A 21,941-nucleotide genomic window follows, 5' to 3' on the forward strand; every position below is an offset into this window, starting at 1 on the left:
AATTTTAATTTTAATTTTAATTTTAATTTTAATTTTAATTTTAATTTTAATTTTAATTTTAATTTTAATTTTAATTTTAATTTTAATTTTAATTTTAATTTTAATTTTAATTTTAATTTTAATTTTAATTTTAATTAATTTTAATTTTAATTTTAATTTTAATTTTAATTTTAATTTTAATTTTAATTTTAATTTTAATTTTAATTTTAATTTTAATTTTAATTTTAATTTTAATTTTAATTTTAATTTTAATTTTAATTTTAATTTTAATTTTAATTTTAATTTTAATTTTAATTTTAATTTTAATTTTAATTTTAATTTTAATTTTAATTTTAATTTTAATTTTAATTTTAATTTTAATTTTAATTTTAATTTTAATTTTAATTTTAATTTTAATTTTAATTTTAATTTTAATTTTAATTTTAATTTTAATTTTAATTTTAATTTTAATTTTAATTTTTTTAATTTTAATTTTAATTTTAATTTTAATTTTAATTTTAATTTTAATTTTAATTTTAATTTTAATTTTAATTTTAATTTTAATTTTAATTTTAATTTTAATTTTTTTACCCTAACCCCTAACCCTAACCCTAACCCTAACCCCAACCCTAACCCTACCCCTAACCCTAACCCTACCCCTAACCCTCACCCTAATCCTCACCCTCTCCCTAACCCCTAAATCCCAACCCCAAACCCAACCCAAACCCTAACCCAAACCCCAACCCCAAACCCTAACCCACAACCCCTTACCGTGTCTTATTAGTAAAACAAATGTTCTACTTTAGCGTCAAATATAGCATTTTTTAGGAAAAATAACTTCACCAGAAAGGCTACATATTTAAAACAAAAAGCACATAAATATATTTACTATTTTTCATCTCTCTGTCAGTCACTGACGGTGGTGAATTTTCCTCTTTTCTTTCTTTTGAGCTTGCTTAACCCCAGGCTTAAAGTTCCGTCAGGTTTTGACCTTACTGTAAAGCAAAAAAAAAAAAAAATTATTATAAAATGATTTTTTACCAGCTTTTAAAATAAAATACTCATTGGGTTTAATGTTTCCATACTATTTCAGGCTGTACAACAAACATGGATTTCTACCCCTAGTGTAACCTAGTTTGCCACCAGGCCCCAAAACAAAACAAAAAACAAAAATGTGCAATAAAATATTTTAACCCCCCCCCCATAACTCTCTCTACCCCGTGCCCCACCAACTGCTAAAACATACCAACATGTGCTCAACTACTGCTTAACCAGTTCAAGGCTTGCCTCCCAAACAGCAATCCAAGCCTTAAAAACCCCAACACCTTTTGCACAAACTGAAAAAAAACCCAAACCCGGCAATTTAAACACAAAATATTTAAAACCTAAACCTAGGCCCCAACTGCTAAAAACATACCAACATGTGCTCAACTGCTGCTTAACTTAGCTCAAGGCCTGCCTCCCAAACAGCAATCCAAGCCTTAAAAACCCCAACACTTTTTGCACAAACTGAAAAAAACCCCAAACCCAGTCAATTTAAACACAAAATATTTAAAAATATAAACCTAGAACCTTTATAAAAAATATAAAACCTTGAATTTTAAAACACAAATTCAAAAACCAATTCCAAATATTTACCTTCCACCACAGGGTAAAGACATGTTGGGACGCATATACTTGTAACTTTTTAGAATAAAAGAACAAACATAATTTGAGTTAGTATGATACCACAAATGCATCAAACCCTCCACCCTACAGCCTATTTAATACCCAGGTTTAAAAAAAAAAAAATTATACAGCATTAAACCCCAACTATATAGTTAAAAATAGGGGTCTTTACCTTGCCTTGGTAAAAGGCTGCTTGAAGGTGCTGTTTCCATGATCAATAGATCACACTGCAATAAAGACACATAACATCCTTAGTAAAGATAGCATGAGTAATATTACAGAATATATACATTTTTTCAGAGTTAAGAATAAGGAACATACCTAGTCCAGCAGCAGTTCAAGTAGTGTCTGTTAGGAGAAAGAGCAGTCTCCAGAAAAGCAGAGGCTTTTATACCATTCTGGGGCTTAATTCATGCATACCCCACCCCAAATGTTCCCTTTTGTAACATGCACACCTGGTTTTTTGGGATCTGTATAACAGGGGTACTTTTTAAATTTAAAAATCCTGTTGGACTGAAACTGTAGGGCCTTCTTATAGTATTAAACAATTATCACCATACATACATACATAACAGTCTTTGATATTTACTTTGTAATCCCCTCTCTGACCTTGCAGATATCAATGAATGGCTTGAGGTTTGTTTTTTTGGGTTTGTTTGTTTGTTTTTAATGCTTAAAAGTTTTGAAATAAAAACAGGTGTACCACAGCCATAGTAAAAAATATGCAAGATATGGTGGAGGTTTTGATTTTTTGATTTTTGGTTGCTTTTTAATATAGTATTTTAAACCTGTCATGACTTTCAGTTGCTAGGAGAAAAAATGACCCACCTGTTCCTATGGCTTTATTTTTAAACTGTCCAATCGCATTCTACAAACTCCCAAGCTAATATTTAAACTATCCAATAGCAGTCACCTCCCTTACTGCCAGTGAGCCCAGCAGACTTAATTATCTGATAACTGTGGCCCCTGTTGGAAACAAAGGTTGGCTCCTTGGAATTCAGTGGGGTGGAGTGATGAGTCAGAGCCATTGCAATCAGACACGTCTCCAACATTTCTGGGTTTTTTTTTTCCCTTTTATTTTAAGCGCTTTTTTTTTTTTTGTTTTGTTTTTTTTCTATCACACACATTTCAGCTTTTTGCTGTAAATATTCAAAGACACAGTAGCAGGGTTCTCACAAAAAATTATTTTTTATTTAAAAGACATTTATCATATACCGTATTTCCCCATGTATAAGACGCTCCCATGTATAAGGAGCACCTTAATTTTGGGGCCCGAAATTTGAAAAAAAATGTATTACATAAAGTTATTGAACTCAAGTTTTATTCATCATAAATGCAAGTAAAAAAATCTACAACCACTGTATAAGACGCACCCAGTTTTTAGAGCCCAAATTTTTCGAAAAAGGGTGCGTCTTATACATGGGGAAATACGGTACATATATATATATATATATAAGGCCCAGACAGACCATCTTACAAAAACACAGATAGTCACAAAGCCCCTTTTCAATACTTTTATTTACAGTTAACAAGCCTGATATCGCGTGTAGGACCCCTCGCCATTCTCTAACTTAATCCTTTTGGATTTCTGACAAATAGGGTGCTTCCTGAGCAGGGTTCTGTAACTATATGTCCGGATCAGACGATCCATATAACGCTCTAAACAGGCATCCTCAGGTTTGGTCATTTTCTTTAAAACACTGCAGGGATCTCAACCGACTTGCACGGCTTTTACCAAGGTCACCCCTTGTGCTAAATGTTCTTGAGTTAAACAGAGACATTGCATAACATAACATGGCAATAACAGAATTCAACAAGCTTTCAAAACATAGTTTGGCACACAGACCCCAAAGCTTAGAGTTTATATCCTCTGAAGTCACGCAGTCATGGTCCCGCTGGCCTGGAGCATCTATGACAATCCTCACAATCTTCGAAAAGCTTTTAGCTAACACAGTAATTAAGGGTAACAGAAACAGCAACACGAACAATGGCCCGCATAACTTTTTTACGCTCACGACGGGGCACCAGGTCAGTTCGTTCCATGCCAAGACTCCTCTTAAACTTCATATAGGCATTATCCTCGGGGTTATCCTCTTCATCGATTTGTATCGGTGTTGAGCAGAAACAGGCCGGGCCTGGTTCATCTCCGCAGTCTGCTGCAATGTTGTTTGTGGTCACTTGCCGAAAAAAATTTTCAGAAAAGAAACAGCTGTAAGTCTCGACGACTTGGGTTTTTTGTTTTTTGTTTAGATCTACACGACCCCTGGATCGGTTACTAACCCCCGCCACATACCCCCAACCATGCTCGTTCTTTTACCTGCACCGCGTCTTTTCCTTCGGTCTGGCCCATCGGCGACTCCAGCGAGCTGCCTTCCTCCATGGGGGCGGACAATGTGAGGCTGTCAGGCTCGTCGGGCTGCCCCACTGTCGCTCGGGTTTCAGGGTCCGGTGTGTCGAACAAAGGCTGAGCCAATGGTCCAGCACGTCTGGGCAACTCCAATTGTGCTGGCCTTCCTCATTTCATTCCTTGTCTGTGAAGACAAGAGGCAATCTTTGTTAAGCCAAGCTGGGCATTGAGTATGGTTTGCTCTTGTGCCCTCCTTTAAAATCAGTCCTCAGAACTCTCGTTGATGTAGCGCTTTCTCTGCAGACAGTTAAAGGCCTTAGGGGCCAAAATGAATTCCAAAGGCCTCACGGGAGTGGTGAAGGCGTCCATGTTCTCCTCTTGGCGTTTTTTCCACGTGGTCTTGAAAAGGAGAGGCTTTTAAAGGCCCCCTAGACTTCTGGGGGGGTGGCACTGCCGCCCTGACCAATCATCGAGCCCCAGAAATTGCACCCATCCCCCGATTGGCACGCCTTTCCCTTCTGGGATGGCCTAAGCCCGCTCCGATTGGTGGAGGGGCTTCCACGCTCCACCCCGTGCCCCATCTGGGCCAATCCCGCTTTCGGCGTGAAACGCACACCGATTGGCGGAGGGGTCGCTACGACCGCTTCCGGTCAGGTGGCCGTCTGGGGGCCAATCCCGCTCTCGGAGCGGTCCCGCGGGGGCGAAACCCTTTCCCGTTGGTGGAGAGCGAGCGGGGGCGTTCTTGGAGGGGTCTCACCACCCCTTCCGGTAAGATGGCTTTCTGGGGACCAATCCCCGCTCTCGGGGGCAGCACCGGATGTCAGGTGCCCGGTTGGGTGGGACTTCCGGGGACATGGGCGGGGCCTGAAGGGCAGGGGCAGGGCCTAAAGGGCAGGGGGCGGGGGCGGGAAAAAACAGGTGACCGGATCGGGTGGGACTTCCGGTGACGGGGGGCCAGATGGGGTGGGATTTCCGGTGACAAAGGGGCGGGGATAACGTTTGATTGATGGTAGCCCCTTTGTACTACTCCTAACCCTAACCCTAACCCCTAACCCTCACCCTAACCCTGACCCTAACCTCTAACCCTCACCCTCACCCTCACCCTCACCCTAACCCTAACCCTCACCCTCACCCTAACCCTTACCCTCACCCTAACCCTAACCCTAACCCTAAACTCTAACTCCAGGATCCCGGTCTATAGCTTCCATCACCCCACTACGCTGTGCCACCGTGTCCCCACAGATACACAGACATCATTTCCATCGAAGAAACAGCATATCAACAAAGCAGTTGAATTGGAACTCAGCAAAGATCCTACTTTCACTTTTAGCTCAAGTGTTCCAGAGGATGGTGCCTTCAAAGCCAAAAACCAAGGTCTTTCTAGATCTACCAAGACAGCAGAGCCTCTTTCTAAGAAGACAGCAACAATTGCACGAGGACCCATGAGTCGATACAAATTGGAAGCAGAGCTAAAGACCAAGAACCAGCTGTTGGAAATAGCCAAACAGCAACTGCACTCAAAGCTGGCAGGAGCACAGGTCACTATAAAAGACTTGAAGGAAAAGAATGAAGTCCTGGAAGAGGAAGTTCAAAAGCTGAAGAAATTTCAAGACAGCTGCATGGTGATTTTCGAAAGCAGAAATATTGATCCAGTTACAGGCATTGAAATCTTGGAGAAAGAAGATATGAAGGAGTGTCAGAAGCAGACCATGTTGCTGACAGAGAAGCTTAAAGAAGAACTGAGACTATTCAGCCAAATGGCTGCAAAACAGAAGGAAGAACTGCAGACAGCAAGAGATATGTGGAAAGTGGCAGAGAATGATAGAAACAATTTCCTGGAGAAGCAGCCATCCTTTCAGACAGAATTAGAAGAGTATGCTGCCACAGTTGGTCAGGTGGAGCTGCTCTTGGATACATGAGGAGTAAGGACTAATCCTTGTGTCATGTTTTTGCCCTTGTCAGTTTCTCATATGTATGTGTGACTTTGATCTGGGAGCATAGGTCACTGTAAACAAAGGAATTAAAGATTAATGTGGGGGTCACAGAGTACACGAAAATCCCTTTCTAATATGATAGATGTTTTTAAATCTCTATTAGGGTTAAGTTCTTCCACCATAGGGGGTTCCCCTTCATAGCATAACTATATTATGCAACTTTTTTACTTTTGTAAATATGTGATGTACTTAAAAATCCTTTCAACCGTTGTGAATTTATCTCTAGTACCCAGACACATTTTTAATGCTGTAAAATTGACTTGTCTACATGGAAAAAAATGATTGTTTGTACTTGTTTTAATGGTTTTCATTCTGTTATTCACCTGTACCTTCATATTTCTAACCCTCACCCTAAACCTTACCGTAACCCTCACCCTAAACCCTACACTCACCCTACACTCCCCCTCCCCCTAACCCGAACCCGAACCCCCAAACCTTCTAACCCTGACCCCAACCCGAACCTGAACCCTAACCCCAACCCCAACCCGAACTCCGAACCCGAACCCCCTAACCCGAACCTGAATCCTTACCCCAACCTGAACCCGAATCCTAACCCCAAACCCGACCCCCGACCCCAACCCTAGACCTTGACCCTGACCCCGTCCCCAACCTTAAGCCCTATCCCTAACCCCAACCCTACACCCTAACCCTAAACACAACCCTAACCCTGACCCTAACTCCTGACCCCTAACCCTAAACCCTCACCCTAACCCTTGACCCTAAATCCTTACCCTGACCCTAACCCTAACCGTAATGTGATATGTATGGTCTTTCAAATCATTTGTATGTATCTGATTGCTTTAATCCTTTAACATTTTTCTTATAGTTTTTTTTTCTTTTTATAATAAACCTTTAGTTTTAGTTACTAAAGAATTGGCTGGCAGCGTGGTATTTTGGGTAAGATCTAAACTTAAATTGATCTGGTACTGTGGCTGACCCTTTGGGGTTAAGAGAAACCTTTTTGGTAAAGAGCATAGAGTTTACAATAATTGATCTCTTTACTGGACCTAGTGGCTGATTGAGAGCCAAAGACTGAAATGCAGTAAAGGGGGCTGTGCATGTTTTTATTTTGCCTTCTTGATAACCAGTGTGGGGAATCAGAAGCACTGTTTGTGGCTGGTTGGGAAGTATGATTTCAGTGTCACCTATCAGTGCTGGGAGAATCTGCTCTCCTTTTAGAGCCTGCCCTGACCTTGGCATTTTCAGGTGGCTGCTCTAGGCATAGATGGGTCACAGCTTATATTCACAAATTGAATGTGTGTCAACAATGTGATGCAGCAGCAAAAAAGGCTAATACCATTCTAGGGATGTTGTATGTAAGACACAGGATGTTATTGTCCCATTGTACTATGCACTGAGGCTTTGGCAGGAATGCTGTATCCAATTCTGGGCACCATACTTTAGGAAAGATGTGGCTAAATTGGAGAGAATCCAAAGAAGAGCAACAAAACTGACAAAGGTTTAGAAAACCTGACCTATGAGGAAAGGTTTAAAAAACTGTGCATGTTGTCTTAAACTTAAAAAACTGAGCCGGGGACCTCATAAGTCTTCAAATGTTAAGAGTATGGTGATCAGTTGTTCTCCATGTCTAATAGAGGCTGGATTTCTACCTGGATTTTCTTAATTACTAGCTTCTATTAAATAAAGAAAATTCTTCCAAGGAGTGAGAATCAGCTTACCTAGCTACTTGGCAGTAGCACCTTCCAAACTGCTTAATCTGCAGCAAGAGGTTTTAGGTTAGTGTAAGCAAGGTCTAAGTGTCTGAGTAAAGGGGGGCACTTTATTTGCATGGGCTTTGTATCTGCATGAGTACAATTAAGTATTTAACATAATTTACCTAGGTGCTGAGCATAATGGGAAATGGTTAGCAGGGCTGATTTTGGGCTACCAACCACTTTTGTGTTAACTGCTGGGGTAATGAAATGTTGTCCTTCAATTGTATGAACAGATGTCAGCAAAACTGTGCTTAGTCTGTTATGATAGAATACTTCACCCTAAACGAAATAGAACTCCACAAGGGTGGTGGATAGATGTTTCAGGCTGGTAAAGGTTGAGAAGTCTTTTATAGGGATTGCATTGGCTTGGACAAAGGGCTGTTCTCTGTCCTGAGTGACTCCTTCCATTCTTAAAAAGGTAAAATTAATGATTCTGCTTGGAGTCTTTTGTTTCTTGAAAGCAGGGACATTGTCTATGGGTCAGCAGTAGGTTTGTCCAAGAACTGAAATCACTAAAGAACTGAACTAGTAGGGGATCTGGGAAACCTTGCTTGATAACTAAGAGACCTGAGTGAGCAACAGGCAACTCCGGTGGGAGGCTAGCACAGTTGGTCCCAGCCTGGTGCAGTAAGGGGTGGACAGAGGGGCTGGCACAGTTGGTGCCAACCTGGTTGGCAGAGAGACTGGCACAGTTGGTGCTAGCCTGGTCAGTGGTTGGCAGAGAGGCTGGCACAGTTGGTGCCAGCCTGGTGGAGTCAGCAGGAGCCAGGACCAGTTGGTTCCAACGGTTGATGGGAGACAGGCCAGCAGTTGGTGTCAGCCAGATGTGTCAGTGGGAGCTAGGCGTGGTCCCTGCCAGTGGTCGGGGACTCAGCGAGGCCCGAAGGCGGTAGGAGACAGCGGCAGAGGGGGCCTAGTCAAGCCTGTGGCAGACAGGAGCAGTATAAGGGGTAGAGCCACACCCAAGAGGTGGACATTGCAACTACGACGGTCAGTACAGGAAAAAGAAGGAAGGGAGAGGCGAAGGACATGCCCTGTGCTCTGGGATGGGTTTGGCTCATTAAGTTCATGAATGCTGTTTTCACTGTTTCCCCAAACCAGTGCTGTGTTACCTCTCTTTTGATATGAAAAGGTTTCTTTCTACACTCAGACTCTGTGCTTGCGAGAGGGGAAGTATTGCCCTTTGGTGGGGGCTCGAGCGAGTTTGGTGTTGTATCATTGACAGGGACCCCTAGACATAGAACACGGCCCTTGCTGCTGCCGACTTGGTCTGGCAGAAGGGTTACATTAGATATTTGGAAAACTATAAACTATAAGGTTAGTTAAGCTCTGGAATAGGCGTCCAAGAGAGGTTGTGGAATCCGCATCATTGGAGGTTTTCAAGAACAGGTTGGACAAACACTGTCAGGGATGGTCTAGGTTTACTTTGTCCTGCCTCAGGACAGGTGGCTTGACTTGATAACTTCTTGAGGTCCCTTCCATCCATACATTTGTATGATTTATATTGGTAACAAAATTAATCAGAGTTATAATGGGTAATGCTAGCAAATTTTGTAAAGGAAATTAAATCTCCATGCTTCAGGGTTTAAAGCAATCTCCAACAGTCAGAATTGGGAGACCTAATGTTATAAGCAGTTGCCTAACATGTATGCTTTTTTGCACCTTCCTCTGAAGCGTCTAGTGCTGGCCACTGCCAGAGACAGCAAATTCAGTTTGTCAGTTCCTATCTATCATTTTAAGAAGCTAGAAACCATGACAAATGTAAAAGTTCTCTTTTTAATAACTATAAATATCATAACTGGTTCTGCCACTAGCAGGGTGTCTATACTACATATGGAAATGAATATTTCCCTGTAAGGGTTTTTCAGGGTAGTACAGCCTGCTCCTCTAGGGAAAGAAGAAGGCTTTTTCTAATAATAATAATACCTAAGAGTAAAGTGATAGATGATTAAGTTGCAATGCCAGAACCAGTAGTTGTAATGACTCTAGCCCAACATCCAGAGCAGAACCCAAAAAAATCTGAACAGGGTGGGGCAGAGGGAAGCAGACTGAGACCCACTGACACAGGAGTACCTGAGTTGGCTAGGAAAATGTAAGTTGTGTCTGTTTTGTTCTTTTCCTGTAACTGAAGAGGAAAGCCAATTTCACTTTACTTTGCGTGTAGTGAAGCATAAGATTAGAGGTGAGTAAATATGTGTAGGGATAACTTAACTGATGTGAGCTGGCCCAAGTTGAGCTGAAACAACTAACTATTGTGAATATGTTTATAGGAAACAAAACAAAATAGCCAGAAACACCCTGAACTGATATGCTTGACTTATGCTATCTGCAAAGCCATTGGTCCTTACATGCCAGAAATATAGATATTAGTAGCTAGAAAAGGTGTATAGAAATTGGTCAGTATGTAACATGAATTGGAACTGTAATATTACTCTGTACCTAAACCCCTGCATCTGGGCCTGGCCAGTATGGGAAAAGAGCTGTTGTATGCCTAATAAAGTAACCTGAGTGATGAGCTGGAGTTGAGCCGAGTCTTTTGGAGACAACTAGATGAGGTTCTGGTCTTCCAGAACTGATGAAGTGTTCTGGATCAGCAGAGTGGACAGTTCTCGGAGGGAATCCCAACAAAAAGGCAGATTTTGTTGTTTTAAAATCTTTTTTTACCTAATGCTTTGTTGCAGTACTATATTAATAGATTCCAAGGCCAGAAGGGACTATTATGATAATCTAGTCTGGCCTCCTGTATAACAGAAACCATAGAACTTCCCTGAAATAACTCCAAGATCATATCTTTTAGAAAAAAATCAATCTTGATTTTAAAATTGTCAGTGATGGAGAATCCACCACAACTCTTGGTAAATTGTTCCAATGGTTAATTACTCTCACCATCAAATTTACTCTTTATTTCCACTCTGAATTTGTCTATTTTCAATTTCCAGTCTTCGGATCATTCTTCTGCTAGATTGAAGAGCCATTGATTAAATATTTATTCCCCATGTAGATACTTACAAACTGTAATCAAGTCACCCCCTTAACTGTCTCTTTGTTAGATTTAAAGAACTCAATCTGTTTAGATTACCACTATGAGGCATGTTTTATAACTCTTTAATCATTCTTGTGGCTCTACTCTGAACCCTCTCCAGTTTATCAACATCCTTCCTGAATTGTGGGCACCAGAACTGAACATAGTATTCCAGCAGCAGTTGTGTCAGTTCCAAATATAGAGGTAAAATAATCTCTCTGCTCCTACTTGAGATTCCTGTTTATGCATTCCAGGATCGCATTAGCTCTTTTGGTCACAGCGTCACATTGGGAGCTTATGTTCAGCTGATTATCCATCATGACTCCCAAATCTGCTAGAGTCATTGGCATCACTGCTTCTCCTCCAGCTTCACCCTTGATCAGAGATTTCTAGCTAGTAGTGCCTGTTTGACTTGTGCATGAATCCTGTGCCTCCTTATAGTAGACACTGAGGCTATGTGCGGGTGAGCTGCCCTCAGTTCTATCTCTACTGCCTCAGCCTGAAATGGATCACTAGCTTGTCTGCCTGCAGCATACTCAAGTCTTTGTCTCCACTTTTCCTATTAAAGTTAGTTAGTTTAGTGTTTGTACAGTTTACTTTAGATGAGAGGACTATTCTTTTTCTCTCTTTGCCCCCTGGGAATCTTGTCTTCCTCTGGTGGGCTATACCTGATTTAGACTCTTAGACTTTGAGGTCAGAAGGGACCACTATGATCATCCAGTCCAACCTCCTGCACAATGCAGGCCACAGAACCTCACCCACTCACCCACTCCTGTAATAGACCCCTAACCTATGACTGAGTTGTTGAAATCCTCAAATAATGGTTTAAAGACTTCAAGGTACAGAGAATCCACCAGAGAATCCATCAGCAAGTGACCTATGTCCCATGCTGCAGAGGAAGGTGAAAACCACCCAGGGCCTCTGCGAATCTAAATTTACCTGTGGGAAAATTCCTTCCTGACCCCAAATATGGCGATCAGCTAAACCCTGAACATGTGGGCAAGACTCACCAGCCAGACACCCAGAAATAGTTCTCTGTAGTACCTCAGAAACCACCCCATCTAACATCCCATCACAGGTTATAGGACATATTTACCATTAGTAGTTAAAGATCAGTTAATTGCCAAATTAGGCTGTCCTATCATATCATTCCCTCAGTCTTGAAGCCAGCTATATTTTTTTTGTCTCCACTACTCCCCTTGGAAGGCTGTTCAGAACTTCACTCCTCTGATGGTTAGAAACCTTCACCTAATTTCAAGTCGAAACTTCCTGATAGTCTGTCTACATCCATTAATTCTTGTGTCCACATTGGGGTTGAACTTAAATAATTCCTCTCCCTCCCTGGTATTTATCCCTCTGATGTATTTATAGAGAGCAATCATATCTCCCCATAGCCTTCTTTTGGTTAGGCTAACAAGTCAAGCTCTTTGAGTCTCCTCTCGTAAGACAGGTTTTCCATTCCTCAGGTCATCCTAGTATGATCCTAGTATGGATCCTAGTACTAGTATGGATCCTAGTAGGATCCTAGTATGATCCTAGTATGATGACTGCTGTTTTGAGGCAGTGTTGTCATCCACTCAGAAGGCCCTTGATCTTTTCTGAAAATTGGGCCTACAGCTGAATGTGAAGAAATCCATGTTAGTACTGGTGCAGGGAATTCAGCTTATAGTGGTGTACTTGGATTCAGTGATATCCAGAGCGTATCTCCCTTTAAACAGATTTGTGACTCTGTCAGGACTGGTGGAGACTATTCAGGAGAGCCCTTGGACATCAATAAGGAACTATCTTCAACTCCTTGGCCATATGGCAACATTTAACACCATTGCTATTTCTGTGTTCTTCCCACAATATCCTTCTTCACAGAGAGCCACCATAGTGCACAGTTCTGCTGCAAGTGTGGGTTGCAGAGTCCACTAAATCACAGCTGGGCTTCCCTTCTTGCTTCTGTTGCATTTCAGGAATGTATCCTTCTAGGGGAGGATTTTTGCCTTATTCACTTTTGAAAATATGGTGACTTGGAGATGAAAACTGCACTCTTCCTGTATTTATAGAATTTTCCTCCCCTCCAGGTTTCCTGGGTTGGTAAGAGCTGAAGCTCCTCTCTCTCAGCAATTCCTACATTCTTACAAAGCAAACAACACCATTTTTTCCCAGAACTGTGGGTCAGTGAACAACTACCGCTAGCAGCACCGCTAGAGTTTTCATCATTCCCCCTTTAACCATATGCCTTGTTTCGTTAATGGCAATAAGTGCCTGTTATTGGATAATTAAAGAAATTCTCAGTCAGAAAAGCTAGATTATACAAGATTCAGGTTTTTGTCACATTTTTCTGGAATATGTTTGTATTTTGTGCTGTTTTACAGTTTTTAATTGACGTTAATATATGGGTTATGACACCTTCCAACTGGAGTTGTATAAAGCTGGAGGACTGCAACCAGAAGTTCTAGGCTTGATGTAGGTACTACTTTGTGAAATTTATACAGCCTGTGTTAGGCAGAAGAACAGACTAGATGACCACAATGGTCCCTTCTGGCCTTGAAATTGCTGAGTTTTTAATTGATTCACAGATTTTTATTTCACAAGGATTAGCACAAATGTTTTCTTCATGTGTGTGTTAATATTCACATGCTGTTTCTCTTTTACCGTGCATTTCCTTTAGACTTTGAACAGAGCAAAAATCACTATTTCATTTGACTTTTGTATCACAAAATGGAATAGTGAATTTGAAATGATTTTTCAGACTTGTTCAATCTTTACATAAGAACTTAAGAACGGCCATACTGAGTCAGACCAATGGTCCATCTAGCCCAGTAATCTGTCTTCTGACAGTGGTCAAGCCAGGTGCTTCAGAGGGAATGAACGGAACAGGTAATCATCAGTGATCCATCCCGTGTTGCCCATTCCCATTTAATTCTGAGTTTGCAGTGAAACCAATTAAATTTCATGTAGTTTTATATTTCTTTGTGATTACAAGAGATTGTGCTTTTACTTACTTTGTCCTAATAAGCCTTTGCAAAGTCCGCATACCTGAAAAAACATTCTTCACTATTGTATTGATGGTAAAATAAAACCACTCTGGGATTTTCTTCTTTTTGGCATTTTAGCATTTGTCCCAAAATCAAAACGGTCACCACACAATCTCAAATTCTACTCTATCAGCCCATAAATTGAAGTCAGAATTAAATACAAAATAACAGCAACATTCTTCTGTTTTCTAGCTCTCAGCAGTCTCTCAGAAGTTCTGAGATCTTCTTACAATGTGAACAGGCTTGCATTGCTGAGAATTGTTAACAAGCCTTCATGATCTTCACACAGCTCAGATGAGAAGTAAGAACACCTGCCTATCCATTCTTCAGGAGCTCTGCTCCCAAGGATCTAGCATGGCTGTGAATCAGGAACACTATACAGCATTCAAAGGCTGCACCCTTTAGAAGTGGTGATTTCCCTGAAAATTACATTTATATTTTTATTTTTAATAGCCTAGCCTAACTTACATCAACAAAAGTAAACTTCTGAAAATCGGGCAGAGTATTGCTGATTGTTCTGTTACTGTATAATCACCCAATTTAAATTAGTCATGCCATGTGTTTCATGGTTGATTTTGCAGATTGTTGACAATATCCTTCCTTTTGCCTTCAGTAGAGATCTAGGCCTTATCTGGATTCCATCATTACTCAACATCTGAAACTTCACTTGAAGCCTAACAGGATTTAATAGGGCAAGTGGAATAGTCAAGTGCTTAGGTCTATTCATCAGGAAAGGATTCCCTTTCCTTTTCTTTGATACCTGCTGCCGAATTTTCAAAGGTATGTTTCTCAAAAAGCTACTTGTGTTCTTTCCCAATTATTCTAGTGCCCGATTTTCAAAGCAGGACATGGCAAGTGTGCAACAATTATACAGATTTTTGTAGATGTTTGCACTCAAACTCTAGCATTTGATTCAATGTATCAGTTAATGCAATGCCTTCCATTCTAGGTTCTGACATTTCCTTATCATCATAGTATGTGAGTGTCATTGTGATAGCTATACACCAAACAACAAATTAGAATAATTGTGCCCAATCTTGGATACCAGTAAGTGTTACTACACTGTAAATAGACTTTTATTGCTGCTATATACTATAGATGGATCAGCTTAATTTGTAGATTTTCTCTGCTTAATTCACTCCCCAATCCTTTCTTTCTAATAGCTATTTATCATATCCCTAGCAAAACAAATGAGAGAAGAGGCAGATGTAATGCATTCCTCTGAGGCATGCAATAGGAGCTTGTTTCAATCTGACCTTTTGATCAAGATTTTATAGCTCTCTTTTTCATAAATGAAAAGGTCTTTTAGCTAATTAAGAAAGAACTCTTGAATAATACAAAGCTAAAGCTTTGATGTAGCTTTTTGCTCTCTAGGTGGCAGCTAAGGTCCACAGAACTTTCTTTTTATTGAAATATTCTATATTGCAGATTAGTATCCAAGGGCTGGATTCTGTGATCTGCTAAGGCCACAGAGTGATGCATGCACTTTCCACTTAAAATGGCTGCCGATGGCTAGTCAGGAATTCCCCTTGTTCAGGTGACATCTCTGCTGGCAGAGGTGTCTCTGCCACCTCCTGTGCCAGTTGTTCCCTCCCAGTTACTCCTGCACAGACAGCAAGTGCTGGACATGCCACTACTTCCCTTGGCAGTTTGTTCCAATGGTTAATCATGCTTATAAAATTTGGCTTTTTAATTTCCAGCCATTGCTTCTTGTTATGTCTTTCTTGACTGGATTAAAGAACCTGCTAATGCCTGTTACTTTCTCCCTCTGAAGGTACTTAAATACTGTAATCAAATCATCTTCAGTGTATCACTGTCGGGAATATTTTCCAGTCTTAGATCATTTTTGTGGCTTTTCTCTGCACCTTGTTCAATTTTTCAACATTATTTTCAAAATATGGACCTCAGAAATGGATGCAGTATTACAGTGTCAATCTCAACAATGCCATCTCATGTGCTGCTGATCCCAGGGACACTCATAGTGGCAATTAATAATCTTTCATTGTCTTTATCAATGTCTATGAATGCATAGTCATTGGACCAGGAACTGCACACAAGAATGATTCTACAGCCTGATGATTAGGGCTCTCACCTAGGAAGTGGGAGAGCCAAGTTCAAGTCCCTGCTCTCATGACTGTTCATAAAAAGTGGAGCAGCTTCAACAGGGAAAACAGAGATAATCCCATGCCAGAATAATCTAATGGGTAGGCTATTTTCTTGCAATGTGGGAAACCCATGTTCAAATCCCTTTTCCATCTCAGGCTGAGCTGAACCTGGGCCTTCCATATCCCAAGATTAAAAGGAAAGTCCTCTTTGACCCCCACCACCTCCAATATTTTTGTGAAACTAGACCTCTATTACTTATGTCAAAAAAATCAATCTATTACTTATGCCCAAAATCAAAATGAAAAATTTTGAGTAGAGTTGAAACTAAATGTATCAGTTTGATATATCTGAAATGTTTCAATTTTTTGGTTCAGTCAAAACTATTCAGTGAACTCAGGCTGAAATTCTGAATAGTTTTCTGTCAACCAAGTTTTCATTTTTTGGTGAATTAACTATTAGAAGAAAGTGTTTGCCCAGGATTTGTTATTAGTGGCTGAATGCCCAACAAATAGTGGAGGGAAGAGTTCCTTCACTGGCATACCAAGGAGAGACAGAGAAAGGCAGTGAGCTCTTGAGGGAGCACATCAATAAAGAAAAGGACATATAGCAAGCACAGGTGCCTGAGATGAAGAAGATGCAGACAGCTTTGCTGGAGACCATAATGGTGCTATTCATGGCTACCTCCCCACCTTGCAGTGTCTTACAGTCCTTTGAAAGCACTGTGTACTGGGAGTACCCCTTTCTTTCCCCAACTACAAGGAAACAGGCCCTTCCCTTCCCATGCCATGGAGAACAGTTATGACCCACTGTTGTCAGTTGTTGGCTGTGTATGTGTTGTCCTAGTGTGGATGCTCCCCCAGCTCTGTGCTGATAACGAAGACAGCAAACCATGATTGGATTATCCAGTAAGACCAGAGATCCATTTCAGTAACGAAGGCACCCAGCCAGGTTTATTGTAGACACAGCATGGTCCTAGTATTCTGCAAATTCTACAGGACAACTAACACATGTATGCTTATTGCCATGGACCAGCTCAATAAACTGCAGTACTTTCCGTTCGTCACTTGGCCATACAAAGACACTCCCTTTGGCACCCTCTTTTATACACTGATACAAACAAGTTGTATATTGCCCCTCTGATATGTGTAGTTGCCATCCTCTGATGTGGCAAGATATCACCCTTTATCTTGTATCGGATGGTTCGGTCAAAACATCTCTAGCCATCATATTGTCAACCTGAGAGGTCAGTAAGCCCTTGTTATCTTTGAGGAATGATCTTGTACCATTCTTGTACCATGTCTCAGGATGTTCTGGTATCCTCTTTCTGGAATATGCTTGCATGTTCAGTGTCTATCACTTCTTTAGGAATGTGTGTTTTTGCAATACCAGGTCTGTTCTTGCCAATTTCTGTGAATCTGCATGCAGGTTCACAGTCTGACATCTCCTAACTTTGCTTTATAATAGCAGGGCATGACTATTACTTTAGCTCAGGCCTCATACTAGCCTGTTATACTAGGCCTCATGTCTCAAGTTCTCACTTTCTACTACATTACGCCATTTTTTCTCTTTTCATGGGGAGGATGTTTTACCCATCGTCCCAGAAAAGCATAATGCATGGACTAAAGATGACCCAGTGGGCTAAATACTGTTAAGAATGGTGGTTTCTGTAATAACTATAACTTTTAACTTTTTAAAAACAAGAGCAATCACAACCGAGGAGAGGAGGGGCAGTGCAGGGATGGGGTGGGGGGGGGGGGGGGGTGTGAAGAGCAACCTAGGAAAGGAATAATTCCTGAACCAAGAGAAATTAACTCTATCAAGTCACCTTAAAGTACAGGCAGCAACAAAGATTTTAACAAACAGAGAGGATATAGAGTAAAACTTAATTGATATGTAAAATATTTGAAACAGGTTGTATTATTAGCTCTGAGTAAGGAGTTGGGGTGGGTTAAAGCAGTCAGGAACCTGCCCCCCTAGTTTTTATCCTGGATCTCAGAGGAGAGTGGAGATTGTTGAATTGTTGATTGTAAAATTTGAATTTATTTCCCCAGTGTCTGTTGCTTTTGTCTGCATGCCAAATAGATGGAAGAAGTGCCCTTGCCTGCTGTAGTTAACTGTTTCTGGGCAACGCCATGTGTTAATGCATTAATTTTAGGTGTTAAATTGCTTACTTGTAGTTTTTTACTTTGAAATTCTTTTTTATTCATCCTCCTGTGACTAAGTTGCAGCTCCAGTCTTCTAACGTGCTCAGTGAACTGTTCCATTTTTTTCTTCATCTGATTTACCAATTCAGTGAAAGTATTGTTTGCTATTTCTCCCCTCTGTGCACTTGCTTCTCCCATTCTGACAGGCACCAGTCTAGGTCTCATTTTAAGTTTTACTGGTACCTGGTTCTTATCATACGGTGATGGCTGCAGTGTGGTGGCCCTGTTTCATTTTTTAATTTTGCTAAGCCACTGTTACTGAAAGAGATCTAAAACAATGACCCCTCCCTCAGTTCTCATGAATTCATCCCCTACCTGTATCTGATCATCGGTGTAGAAAATAAGCTGCTCTCTGATAAGTATGAAACAATCAACCCATTTATTAAAAATCCCATAAAACAAATGATAAACTCAGGATCAAGCAAATATGGAAGAAGACCCAAAATCAGCCCTTCCTTAATTCTAAAGAGATACTCCCTAAATGGCAACTTTACAGTTGTTCTTCGTCCAGGCAGGATGTGGGTCACTGATACATGGAGATGAGTCCGACTGCAGAAGACATCCAGGAACCACCGAGGAGATGACAGCCACACAGATGGAATGGACTGGATACAGCAAGGTAAGTATGGATCTTCTTCTCTCTACGATGATTGGGAACAATAAACGTGTGCGCGCTCTTGGCTGCCGCTCATAAAGACAGACTGAGGGTGTTCTGCTACTTGTCTTATATAGTTTGTTGTTACTAGGCAGATTTCGATCTCTTTTCCCACCAAAAGTGAAAAAGACGGGAACAAACTCAAAAGAAGGGACCACAACATAATGTCCTTGTTGTTGTTTTTACTAAACAAAATGGCTTGTGACTATCACCATCTTTTCACATTTCTGTCTCCATTCGTCCAGCACAGGGTAACTACCTGAAGCCTGCTGTTGACCACACATATTTATAGCAAGGGATGGCACGTCTCTTTTTTGCAGATTCTTTATAGCTGTTTCTAATATTTTATTCCGTTCCTGTGCTTGATGTAAAGTATAGGAGAGCGGATGCGTTCCAGGGCTCAGTTGCTTTTTTTGATTCTTTCAGCTCTTTCTTTGTTTCTGTTCGTTTTGCAAAAAAAAACCAAAAAAAACATATAAATAACATTATGATGGTCATACCCCAACCATAATATTTAAATAGTGTGGCACCACTTATATTAAGAAAATATAAAATTGATTTTTATTGCAACAAAATGAAAACAAACAAAAAAAAGTAGTCACGTGACACAACATGCAAGTCAGGACAACATACATACATACAGGAAAAATTTACAATTAAAAACAAATGGTGCCAAATTTATATTTATAACTACACAAGATAAGGCATAAATAGCTAAAATTATTAAGGCAATGCATTTTGGAAAATAGACAGGTAAACTAAAGAGTTAAATATTTAAATAAGTTATTGCGTTTTTATTTAAAAAAATTAATGAGAATTGATATAAAAATCATATCAAGTTGTTTGTCATATTTGTTGTATTAATTTAGTAATTTAAGGCATTTATTTTATTTTAAAACTTTGCTATATGGAATAAGGAATGCCCATGCTTCAAATATTAGTCAGTGGTTAGGATTAGAAGGAGTCTGCCTTTCTGTTGCTTGGCAACCATATCTTTAAGGAAGTTAGGAATATTTCTCGCTGTTGCATTGCTGAAGGGTTCAAATAATTAGCTTACTTGACTTCTTTAAAGTAAAGCTTTTACCTGGTTTATATTAGTAGCTCTGGGTGAGATGTGGGGGTGGGTTAAAGCAGTTGAAAACCTGCACCTGAAGTTTTTATCCTGGCTCCGAGAGGAGAGTGGGGGTCGTACCTGCTCTTGCGAAACCTGAATTTTTTTTCCCCAGTATCTGTTGTTTTTGTCTGCATGCCAAATGGATTGCAGGAGTGCACTTGCCTGCTGTAGTTAATTGATTTTGGGCAACTTCATGTGTTAATGTATTAATTTTAGATGTTAAATTGCTTACTCTCAGGTTTTCACTTGAAATTGTTTTTATTTATTTATTTCTCTATGATTAAGTTGCAGCTCCTGTCTTCTAATGTGCTCTGTGAACTGTTCAATTTTTTCCTTTATTTGATTGACCAATCCAGTGAAGCTATTGTTTGCTTTTTTTTTTTTTTGTACACTTACTTCTCCTGTTCTGACAGGCACTAGTCTAGGTTGTGGTTTAAGTTTTACTGGAACTTGGTGATTGTTGTAATGTGGGTGCACTGTTTCATTTTTTAATTTGTGTCTCCACTCGTCAGGCACAGGGTAGCTACTGAAGCCTGCTGTAGATTACAAATATTTATAATGGGACGGCATTTCTCTTTTTTGTAGATTTTTTTACAACTGATTTATTCTGTTCCTGTGCTTGCTGCAACATAGAATGGGGTCACCAGTGTTATCAGTTGTTGGCTACGTGTGTGTTCTCCCAGTGTGTATATGCTGTCCCAGCTCTGCGCAGATAACTGAGTCACCAAACCACAATTAGATTATTCAATAAGACCAGTGATCCATTTCAGTAATGAAGGCACTAGGCCAGGTTTATTATAGACAAAGCTAGTAGTTTATTGTAGACAAAGTCTAGTATCCTGCAGATTCTACAGGACTACTAACACATTTATGCTTGTTGCAGCGGATCAGCTCAATAAACGATGGGACTTTCCGTTTCCCCCTCGGTTGGACAAAGACATTCCCTTTGAGACCCTTTTTTATACATTTATACAAACAAGTTGTGTATTGTGCCTCTGATGTGTGTTGTTGCCGCCCTCTGACGTGGTAAAATACCATCTTTTATCTTACACCAAATGGTTTGGTGAAAACATCTCTATCATATTGTCATTCTAAGGGGTTAGTAAGGCCTCGTTATCTTTGGGGTATTGGGATGTTGTGGTGTCTTTCCAGAATGTGCTTGCATAAGTGCTTTGTACCTAGTGCTTCTTTAGGAATGTATGTGTTTGCCAGTTTCTGTGAACTTACAGGCAGGCTCACAGCCTCACTTCTACCAACTTCGCTTTCTAACGGCAGGGTTTAACTGCTACTTTAGCTTAGGCCATAGGCCTCATACCTAGCCTGTTATACTAGGCCTTATGTCTTAGGTTCTCACTTTCTACTACAGAAGGGATAAAGAGGTTACCCAGCTTGTGGTTTTCTGTCATGATAGATCACAATTTCTACAGAGGACAGCTCATTTACTTACCAGATCTGTGGTCGGGATCACCAGTGTTGTCCGTTGTTGGCTGTCTGTGTGTTCTTCCAGTGTGTATGCTGTCTCAGCTCTGTGCAAGTGTGATACATGAAGAGCAGAGGGCAGCCAGAGTGTGGGTTTTTTTGTTTTGTTTTTTTTCTCATAAACAAAGCAAAATTTAATATAGTACTTTTGTAGATTTTTAATGTGCTGACATATGAAAACAGCAATTTGGGTTCACTGGAAATAGATTTTTCAACTTTACCATAAAAATGCAAACTAAACTGTTCTTTCATTGTCATGTTACAAGTTGTTTTAAGATTCCTGAGCTTTAGTTTTAGAAGCAAAATGTTATAAAACTTATTTAACTAGATACATTGCATCCTTGAATCTGAACATTGCACGTAAAAAATAATTTACCAAGAAGACCCCTTTTTAAAAAAAAAAAAAATCTGTATGTACTTGAAACATAAATGTAACTGTTTCCACACCATTCGAAGGGAGGTATATAAGCCCTAGAATGCTCAGGGCCTTGTTCCCTGCAGAATAGCTGGGGTTACTACAGGGCAGTTAGGAGCACCTGAGGCCAATTAAGGCCTAGCCAGGTGCCTGATAAAAACATCCTGCTCCAAACGGGTGGGGGAGTAAGCTGGAGGCAGAGGAGGAGGAGTGCTGT

At 40.3% G+C, this 21,941-nt stretch overlaps 1 protein-coding gene across 1 annotated transcript; it reads left to right on the forward strand.

The window, feature by feature from the left end:
- Positions 1 to 5,178: 5,178 nt before the first annotated feature.
- LOC137157681 (small kinetochore-associated protein-like) lies at positions 5,179 to 6,242 on the forward strand (the record flags this gene model as incomplete). The annotated part of the gene is made up of 1 exon (XM_067555122.1): positions 5,179 to 6,242. A coding segment is annotated over one exon (735 nt), but the record flags the coding sequence as incomplete, so codon positions are not given.
- Between the last annotated feature and the right edge of the window lie 15,699 nt (positions 6,243 to 21,941).

Source organism: Emydura macquarii, unplaced genomic scaffold (genome assembly GCF_026122565.2).
Source record: "Emydura macquarii macquarii isolate MOO-44397 ecotype Brisbane River unplaced genomic scaffold, CSIRO-AGI_Emac_v2 contig_1551, whole genome shotgun sequence".
NCBI lineage: Eukaryota > Metazoa > Chordata > Testudines > Chelidae > Emydura > Emydura macquarii.